Raw genomic sequence first — 9,943 nt, 5'->3', positions numbered from 1 at the left:
AGCCAAACACAGGGCTCTTCTAAGTGCAGGACCCTGTGCGACTGCACAGATTGCTTGTCCTGTCTCTAGGAGAAAAGGTGCTGGCACCACAGTGTCCCACAGAAAGCCAAATAATTCTGGCATCGTCTATTAAGATACTTCCTTTTTATCAGCTCAGGAACCTCGACTGGCTGGAACTCGTGACCAGGAAGAAAAGGGGAGAGATGTAGAGATTCCAGGAAGCCCCTTTTCAGCAAGTCTTACATCTTTTGCTTGGGCCAGGCTGTGATCTCTGACAACCTGATGAGAACAATGGGAAAAGTGGCCTCACATCAGTTTGTTTTGAGCCTTCTGAATGGCGTCAGGAATGGGCTTGTGGAGGTTGAGATGGCAATTAAGCTTTTACTTGTCTGCTGGGATAACCAGGCCTTGGCTTCTTTTGCCATCCAGGTGGGCCTTGACTATTTACTAAAAAGAAAAGAACGCTATCCCAGGATCCTTGAAAACCAGGCCAACATGGGGATGATGTGTACATATGTGTGTTTCAGAGCTGGACACAAATGATTTGAGTCTAACGTCTCCATTCAATATCTTGGATAATTAAGGTCTTTTGCCTGAAGGGTACTGTGGGCTTCAAGCATCCCAGGTTCCCCTGACATTCTTGAGGCCAGAAATTCGTTCTATTGGAAATCCATAAGGCACAGCCAGGTCAACACTGTGAAGCCAGCACTTGTCTTCAGAACTTACTTCTTCCACCTCTGCCTCATATTCCCCAAATGTCTCACCAGGGATCAGACTCAGGAAGAGTGAGTGAAGCAAAAATGGATTACATTCCTGGAAAGGGCAGAGAGTGAGCTGGCAGATAAGGAAAGATGTTATGCCTGCGGTCTAGCCAGGCCCTGTGCTAGGCAGAGTTGGTGGAGTCAGAGTGCCCCAGAGAGGGCAACGTCCACATCAGGCTCTGGGCTCCTAGCAAGGAGGGCAGGGCTTACTGTAGACCATTTGTCCCAAGAAAGTCTTCAAAGATTCCTGACATATTTTCAATGTATTTGGAGCTTTTTTTTTAAGACGGAGTCTCACTCTGTTGCCCAGGCTGGAGTACAGTGGCGCGATCTCGGCTCACTGCAACCTCTGCCTCCCGGGTTCAAGCGATTCTCTTGCCTCAGCTTCCTGAGTAGCTAGGACTACAGGTGCCCGCCACCATGCCTGGCTAATTTTTGTATTTTTAGTAGAGACGGGGTTTCGCCATGTTTGCTAAGCTGGTCTTGAACTCCTGACCTTGGGTGATCTGCCTGCCTCAACCTCCCAAAGTGCTGGGATTACAGGCATGAGCCACCCCACCCAGCCTGGAGCTTTCTTAGTGAGGGGTACTCAGGATAACTGTCTCCCCACAACCCTCCTTTCCCATTCTCCCTCCAAATCAGGCTCCTCCTCCTGGCAGTAAGCATGGCAATTTCTTTTATTAATGGATGCCTGAAGGGAAAGTGTAACATTTCTGCAGGTTGATAGAAGAAGCATCTTCAGGCTGGGTACTCTCACCTCACCTCTGTTTTCACTGGTGAGATTAAGTTGGGCTGGTGAGGGAGGTCGCCAGAAGATGCTCGGGCACTGAGGTGGCAAGTCTTTGGGCTAGTGGGAATGGGCGGAGGTCGGGCCTTGACCTTGTGAAGTTGCAGCTGCCTCAGTTCTCTCACTCAGAGCTCAGAGTTATGCACCATGCCCATCCCTGACCTCATCTTTTATTTTGGAGATGAAGACCAACTGGCATAGTTCTGTTGGTGGACTGAGGGCTTTTGACTCCTGGAAATCATGAGTCCTTCTCTGAAACACTACTCCCCAAGTTGCTTTATCTGGGGGAGTATTCTCGATGATGGTGCCATGTGAGGAACCCAGAGAAGTGCCACTGGTAGGGCAACTGGGGTGTGTCCAACCCCAGAAATCATGGTCCTGTAGCACTGTAAGCTAACTGGGAGGGCACAGAGGCAGGGCTGTTGGCCCCAGTGCTGCTACTAGGAGCTAATGGAAGACCAGGATATCTAGATGAGCAAACAAAACTTCAGTTGATTCTGTGAACACTGGAGACACTGTCGGAAGAGACAAACTGTTTCCTGCAAGTTAAGAGGTAAGAAGGGAAAAGTGGCAGAGATCCAGTCTGATTCTGGAAAAAAAAAAATTTTTTTTTTTAGATTTTCCTCTAAAATGGCCTCCAGAATATTAAAGTCAATTAACTCACCATCACCATTCCTATCTAGTGGATCAAGAGATGCTTAGGTGACTTATATCTGTAGTCACCAGAAACTCATTCTACCTACACAATATTCATCTTCCTGCAGCCTTCTTGCCTGAAACATTGGATATGGATCATTTAAGAGCAGCCAAGATGGCTGGCTGGAGAGACTGTTATAGTGGTTAAGAAGCTGTATGCCCTTGGACAAGTTACTTAGCCTCTCTCAGCCTTGGTTTCCCCATTTGGAAAAAGACAACAACAATGCCTTGAGGACTGAGACAATATATGCAAAGCTTTTAGTACACCAATGGGAAGTGGGTCGTGGGCCAGTTCATGCTGGGCTCATCACCATCAGCACAACATCATCCTCATCAGCAACAGCATCAGCATCATTGCAGGTCCCATTGATTCAGTAAGATGCCAGGCATCCCACTTTACCAAGCCATGAGTCATCCTTAAAATCCTACAGAATGAGGCCAGGCACAGTGGCTCATGCCTGTAATCCCAGCTCTTTGGGAGGCTGAGGCAGGTGGATCACTTGAGGTCAAGAATTTGAGACCAGCCTGGCCAACATGGAGAAACCCCATCTACTAAAGCTACATCCAAAAATTAGCCAGGAATGGTGGCACACCTGCAGTCTCAGCTACTCAGGAGGCTGAGGCAGGAGAATCAGCTGAACCTGGGAGGTGAAAGTAGCAGTAAGCCAAGATCACACCACTGCATTCCAGCCTGAGCGGCAGAGCAAGACTCTGTCTCAAAAAACAAAGCAAAACAAACAAACAAAAAACAGGAAGAAAAAGTTAGCTAGCGGGAGGCTGAGGCAGGAGAATAGCTTGAACCTGGGAAGCAGAGGTTGCAGTGAGCTGAGATCGCACCACTGCACTCCAGCCTGGGCAAAGAGGGAGACTCCAAAAAGAAAAAAGAAAAGAAAAGAAAAGTTAGCCAGGCGTGGTGACAAGCACCTGTCGCCTCAGCTACTCAGGAGGCAGAAGTGGGAGAATCTCCTGAGCCTGAAAAGTCGAGGCTGCAGTGAGCCATGATAGTGCCACTGCACTCCAGCCTAGATGACACAGTGAGACCCTGTCTCAAAAAAAAAGGAAGATCCTACAAAATAGGTTGTTTATCCCCTAGAATTCAACTCTTTTTTTTTTACATATATACTAATTCTTTATTTATTTTTATTTTATTTTTATTATTATTATTATTATTATACTTTAGGTTTTATGGTACATGTGCGCAATGTGCAGGTAAGTTACATATGTATACATGTGCCATGCTGGTGCGCTGCACCCACTAACTCGTCATCTAGCATTAGGTATATCTCCCAGTGCTATCCCTCCCCCCTCCCCCCACCCCACAACAGTCCCCGAAGTGTGATGTTCCCCTTCCTGTGTCCATGTGTTCTCATTGTTCAATTCCCACCTATGAGTGAGAATATGCGGTGTTTGGTTTTTTGTTCTTGCGATAGTTTACTGAGAATGATGATTTCCAATTTCATCCATGTCCCTACAAAGGACATGAACTCATCATTTTTTATGGCTGCATAGTATTCCATGGTGTATATGTGCCACATTTTCTTAATCCAGTCTATCATTGTTGGACATTTGGGTTGGTTCCAAGTCTTTGCTATTGTGAATAATGCCGCAATAAACATACGTGTGCATGTGTCTTTATAGCAGCATGATTTATAGTCCTTTGGGTATATACCCAGTAATGGGATGGCTGGGTCGAATGGAATTTCTAGTTCTAGATCCCTGAGGAATCGCCACACTGACTTCCACAAGGGTTGAACTAGTTTACAGTCCTACCAACAGTGTAAAAGTGTTCCTATTTCTCCACATCCTCTCCAGCACCTGTTGTTTCCTGACTTTTTAATGATCGCCATTCTAACTGGTGTGAGATGGTATCTCATTGTGGTTTTGATTTGCGTTTCTCCGATGGCCAGTGATGGTGAGCATTTTTTCATGTGTTTTTTGGCTGCATAAATGTCTTCTTTTGAGAAGTGTCTGTTCATGTCCTTCGCCCACTTTTTGATGGGGTTGTTTGTTTTTTTCTTGTAAATTTGTTGGAGTTCATTGTAGATTCTGGATATTTGCCCTTTGTCAGATGAGTAGGTTGCGAAAATTTTCTCCCATTTTGTAGGTTGCCTGTTCACTCTGATGGTAGTTTCCTTTGCTGTGCAGAAGCTCTTTAGTTTAATTAGATCCCATTTGTCAATTTTGGCTTTTGTTGCCATTGCTTTTGGTGTTTTAGACATGAAGTCCTTGCCCATGCCTATGTCCTGAATGGTAATGCCCAGGTTTTCTTCTAGGGTTTTTATGGTTTTAGGTCTAACATTTAAGTCTTTAATCCATCTTGAATTGATTTTTGTATAAGGTGTAAGGAAGGGATCCAGTTTCAGCTTTCTACATATGGCTAGCCAGTTTTCCCAGCACCATTTATTAAATAGGGAATCCTTTCCCCATTTCTTGTTTTTCTCAGGTTTGTCAAAGATCAGATAGTTGTAGATATGTGGCATTATTTCTGATGGCTCTGTTCTGTTCCATTGATCTATGTCTCTGTTTTGGTACCAGTACCATGCTGTTTTGGTTACTGTAGCCTTGTAGTATAGTTTGAAGTCAGGTAGTGTGATGCCTCCAGCTTTGTTCTTTTGGCTTAGGATTGACTTGGCGATGCGGGCTCTTTTTTGGTTCCATATGAACTTTAAAGTAGTTTTTCCCAATTCTGTGAAGAAAGTCGTTGGTAGCTTGATGGGGATGGCATTGAATCTGTAAATTACCTTGGGAAGGATGGCCATTTTCACGATATTGATTCTTCCTACCCATGAGCATGGAATGTTCTTCCATTTGTTTGTATCCTCTTTTATTTCCTTGAGCAGTGGTTTGTAGTTCTCCTTGAAGAGGTCCTTCACATCCCTTGTAAGTTGGATTCCTAGGTATTTTATTCTCTTTGAAGCAATTGTGAATGGGAGTTCACTCATGATTTGGATCTCTGTTTGTCTGTTATTGATGTATAAGAATGCTTGTGATTTTTGTACATTGATTTTGTATCCTGAGACTTTGCTGAAGTTGCTTATCAGCTTAAGGAGATTTTGGGCTGAGACAATGGGGTTTTCTAGATATACAATCATGTCATCTGCAAACAGGGACAATTTGACTTTGTCTTTTCCTAATTGAATACCCTTGATTTCCTTCTCCTGCCTAATTGCCCTGGCCAGAACTTCCAACACTATGTTGAATAGGAGTGGTGAGAGAGGGCATCCCTGTCTTGTGCCAGTTTTCAAAGGGAATGCTTCCAGTTTTTGCCCATTCAGTATGATATTGGCTGTGGGTTTGTCATAGATAGCTCTTATTATTTTGAGATACGTCCCATCAATACCTAATTTATTGAGAGTTTTTAGCATGAAGCGTTGTTGAATCTTGTCAAAGGCCTTTTCTGCATCTATTGAGATAATCATGTGGTTTTTGTCTTTGGTTCTGTTTATATGTTGGATTACATTTATTGATTTGCATATATTGAACCAGCCTTGCATCCCAGGGATGAAGCCCACTTGATCATGGTGGATAAGCTTTTTGATGTGCTACTGGATTCTGTTTGCCAGTATTTTATTGAGGATTTTTGCATCAATGTTCATCAAGGATATTGGTCTAAAATTCTCTTTTTTTGTTGTGTCTCTGCCAGGCTTTGGTATCAGGATGATGCCGGCCTCATAAAATGAGTTAGGGAGGATTCCCTCTTTTTCTATTGATTGGAATAGTTTCAGAAGGAACGGTGCCAGCTCCTCCTTGTACCTCTGGTAGAATTCGGCTGTGAACCCATCTGGTCCTGGACTTTTTTTGGTTGGTAAGCTATTGATTATTGCCACAATTTCAGCTCCTGTTATTGGTCTATTCAGAGATTCAACTTCTTCCTGGTTTAGTCTTGGGAGGGTGTATGTGTTGAAGAATTCAACTCTTATACAGATCTGCACCATGGACTCAGTGACCAACCCGCTGTGAAAGTGGGTCCAGAGGAAGAAGAATGATATTCTAGCCACTAAAGCAGAAAAATGGAGGAATGTGTCAGGGCTCCATTCCTCACATGGGTCAGAATGGGTGCCAAGTTCATGGCCAGGTGGTAGAGGAAGAAACATAGAGCTGTTTGTCCAGTCCATCACTTGTGTGAGGTTGGGCAAGTCATTTAACATCTTCAACCTTGAGTTTCTTCACTTGCAAACTGGGCATAAGGTAATAACATCTGCCTTGCCAACCTCACATTGTCAATGTGAGGATTCCATGAGATATGGTCTGTAAACCTGATGTGTGGAAGGTGTTATTACTCTTATGCTTTCCAAAGAAACCCCTGATCCTCCATTGAGGCCTCTGCTTGCTCTTCCTTCTTTCCTTCAACCATTATTTATTGTGCAGAAGCCCTCTTTTCACACCACATTCTGCTCCGTCTGCAAATCAATGCATTAATATCATGCATTCCAATGGACATGCTGCTGTATATAGTCTTTTGGGAGTTTGCTTTTTTATGTGTAAGTCCTTTATGGTCCGATTAGTTTGGAGAGAACTTTTAGAAGCCATTATTTGGCCTAAAAGCAGGGGGCCAGCTCTGAGATCTGTTGACCCCATACGGTATTCTAGGAGGCTCTGCTTGGTCTTCGTCATATCTGCTACCTGCAGAAATGCCTCCACTGAAGAGCCACTTATTGTCACCTCAGCTCTAACTAAAGACTAATATGAAAAGTATCATTTAACAGGCAGACAGTAAGGCTTCAAGAGCTTGGGGCTTGAGAATCAGAAGCATCTGACTCAAATCCTTGCTGTGCCAATTAAAAACTGGGGGACCTGCTGAATGTTAAGCCTTATGCTCTTTGAGTATCAGTTTTTTTTTTTCTTTTCTAAAGTTCAAGGCCAAGTGCAATGGCTCACGCCTGTAATCCCAGAGCCTTGGGAAGCCGAAGCAAGAGGATTGTTTGAGGCCAGGAGTTCAAGACCAGCCTGGGCAACATGGGAGACCCTGTGCTACAAAAATAATTTTTAAATTAGCTGGACGTCATGATGTGCACCTGTAGTCCTAGCTACATGAGAGGCTGAGGCAAGAGGATTGTTTGAGCCCTGGAGTTTGAGATTATGGTGAGCCATGATCCCACCACTGCACTCCAGCCTGGACAACAGAACAAGACTGTCTCCAAAGAAAATAAAAATAAAGTGTACAATTGTGATTGAAATTCAATTAGATAAAATCTTTTTCTAGAAGAGTGCTGGCGCCTTTATAGTCGGCTAGCAAAAAAGGGTAACTATCACCAACTATCACCCTGATTTTTTCTTTTTTTAGAGATGGGGTCTTGCTATGTTGCCTAGGCTGGATTGCAGTGGATATTCACCAGCGTGATCCCACTACTGATGAGCATGGGAGTTTTGACCTGCTCCATTTCTGTCTTGGTTTACCCCTCCTTAGTCAACCTGGTGGTCCCCAGCTCCTGGGAGGCCACCATACTGATGCCAAACTTAGTGCGGATACCTGATCAGGATAGCGCATTACAGCCCGGAACTCCTGGACTCAAGCAATCCTTCTGCCTCAGCCTCCCGAGTAGCTGGGACCACAGGCACTCACCACCACACCCAGCACCATGACTAATACTAACACATGGCAGTGCCCTCAGCCATTGTTTATTATGGCAGTAAAGATCTGTGCGACTCCACATGACAAACTGCTCTTTCAGGGAAAGAAGTCTTCCCTAAAGAACTACTAAACTTATTTTTACTCATCTAGGAGAAAATATTGAAACCATCTCTGCCTACAAAATACCAGAGCTTCTTGGGGAATCTGAGCCCACGTTGCTAAAAAGTGACATGAAGAATCAGCATCTGATGTCAGAGGTATTCACCAAGGTTCAACTGATGGGGAAGCTCTCCCTGTTTCCCAGCTCACTACAGCTCCAAGCAGGTGAGGGCCAGTGTACACAGGGATGTACCCGGAGCTTGGGGGTGAGGGGAGAAACCAACAGAACCAGTCCCAATCTTTGAGGAGCCCCCAATCTTGAGGGGGAGGAATAAAGTTCCTGTCCTCAGGGAGACCCCAATCTGATGGCAGAGACATAGTCCATGCCACTAGGAACTGTCTAATATGATTGGACAGACAAAAAGGACCAAAATAGGATGTTGTGTCTGGCCTTTTCTGCTAAGAGGTTCAGAGCCAAATTCAATGGTCAATGCAGGAAGCACTTTATCACACCCTCTTTTTATAACGATCTCTTCCCTTTCTTTGTGTGGCTTCTGATCATTATTATTTCATTTAACAGTCCTATTGAATACAAGTTTTCATGGTAATGTGATACATCATCCTTTTTTAAATAGTAGAAACAGGCTGGGTGCGGTGGCTCATATCTGTAATCCTAGCACTTTGGGAGGCCGAGGTGGGTGAATTGCTTGAGGCCAGGAGTTCGAGAAAAACCTGTCCAACATGGCAAAACCCCATATCTACTAGAAATACAAAAATTGGCTGGGCATGGAGGCACATGCCTGTAGCCCCAGCTACTCAAGAGGCTGAGGCACAAGAATTGAAGATAGTGATAGTGGGTTGGAGCTCCTTAAGGATCAGAGAGTTTTGCTCCAATAACAGGCCCACAGGTCACGGCTGGCTGTAACAGGCTCCTCTGCCCAGGCCTGGGTCTACATGTAAGACAAGTACTTATTACCCATATGTTTTTATTGTTGTTGTTGTTTTGTTTTGTTTTTTCGAGATGGAGTCTTGCTCTGTCTCCCAGGCTGGAGCGCAGTGGCGCGATCTCGGCTCACCACAACTGTAGCTGGGACTACAGGCACATGCCATCATGCCGGGCTCCTTTTTGTATGTTTAGTAGAGATGGGGTTTCACCATATTGGCTAGGCTGGTCTCAAGCTCCTGACCAAGTGATCTGCCCACCTCGGCCTCCCAAAGTGCTGGGATTACAGGCATAAGCCACCGTGCCCAACCTATTACCCATGTTTAAAAGACTTGTTCAAAAGACAAATTCCCAGGGCCCCTTCCCAGCCCTCTTATGCCAGAATTCCCAGGGGGTTTGGCCTGAGAAACTACAGGCTTAAACAAGGGCCCTCATATGATTCCTATCATCAGGGAAATGGGGAAACATCAGGCCCAGCTCTTCTCTGAGCATGGTGAGACGACTATCAGAATCAACTAGAGGAGCTTCATAAAATGCAGATTCCTGAGCTCTCCACCCAGGACCCACTGAATCAGAATTTCTGGGATAAGGCCCTGGAATATGCATTTTTACAGGAACCCAAGGTGATCTCTATGGGCTGGATGTTTCCTTGCAGGCCCTCCTGCAGTGTGAGCTACTGGTCACAAGGGGCCAGGTCAGAGTATCTGCTCACAGTAAGCTTTGGGTGGCAGGGTGGAGGGAGAGGATTCAAATCTCTAGCCTGCTTCTTTAGACAGTCAAGCAGCACAGATCCCTTAATTCCACAGCTCTACGTTGTAGAGTTCTCCTAAGTTTTTACATATGACCTTCCCTCAGAAGCACTGAAGTTCAGACGGTGGGCGTCTTACCATCTCCTGGGGCCTTTTGCACGGTGGAACCGAAGCTTCTCAAAGGCCTTTGGTTCCACATCTCAGTCTCTGCTGTCCTGTTGCTCTGTCCCCTCAGCACACTCCACTACAGGGCCAGCCTTTGGGGCAAGTGATCTAGGCGTAGACCAGGCGGCATAGCTTGAAGGGTGTGAAAATCAACCCATTATGGTTGACATG

The 9,943-nt window shown here is 45.1% G+C and overlaps 1 protein-coding gene across 4 annotated transcripts in view; it reads right to left on the bottom strand.

The window, feature by feature from the left end:
• Positions 1-1,420: 1,420 nt before the first annotated feature.
• Positions 1,421-9,943, bottom strand: part of TTLL6 (tubulin tyrosine ligase like 6) — a 58,139-nt gene continuing 49,616 nt past the window's right edge. For 3 of the 4 annotated variants that reach the window (XM_054546344.2, XM_054546345.2, XM_054546347.2), the window contains 2 exons: positions 9,746-9,904; positions 1,421-2,087 (listed from right to left, as the gene is read on the bottom strand). Coding sequence is in view for 1 of the 4 variants with exons in the window: in XM_054546346.2 (XP_054402321.1) it covers positions 2,036-2,137 (102 nt within the window). In the remaining 3 variants the exon portion in view is untranslated. Of the gene's footprint in view, positions 2,138-9,745; positions 9,905-9,943 lie in introns of all 4 variants that reach the window. The other variant, XM_054546346.2, reaches the window with a different exon arrangement.

This window comes from Pongo abelii, chromosome 19 (genome assembly GCF_028885655.2).
Source record: "Pongo abelii isolate AG06213 chromosome 19, NHGRI_mPonAbe1-v2.0_pri, whole genome shotgun sequence".
Classification (NCBI taxonomy): domain Eukaryota; kingdom Metazoa; phylum Chordata; class Mammalia; order Primates; family Hominidae; genus Pongo; species Pongo abelii.
The sequence above is the reverse complement of the archived record's forward strand: the minus strand, read 5'-3'. Positions and strand labels throughout refer to the sequence as shown.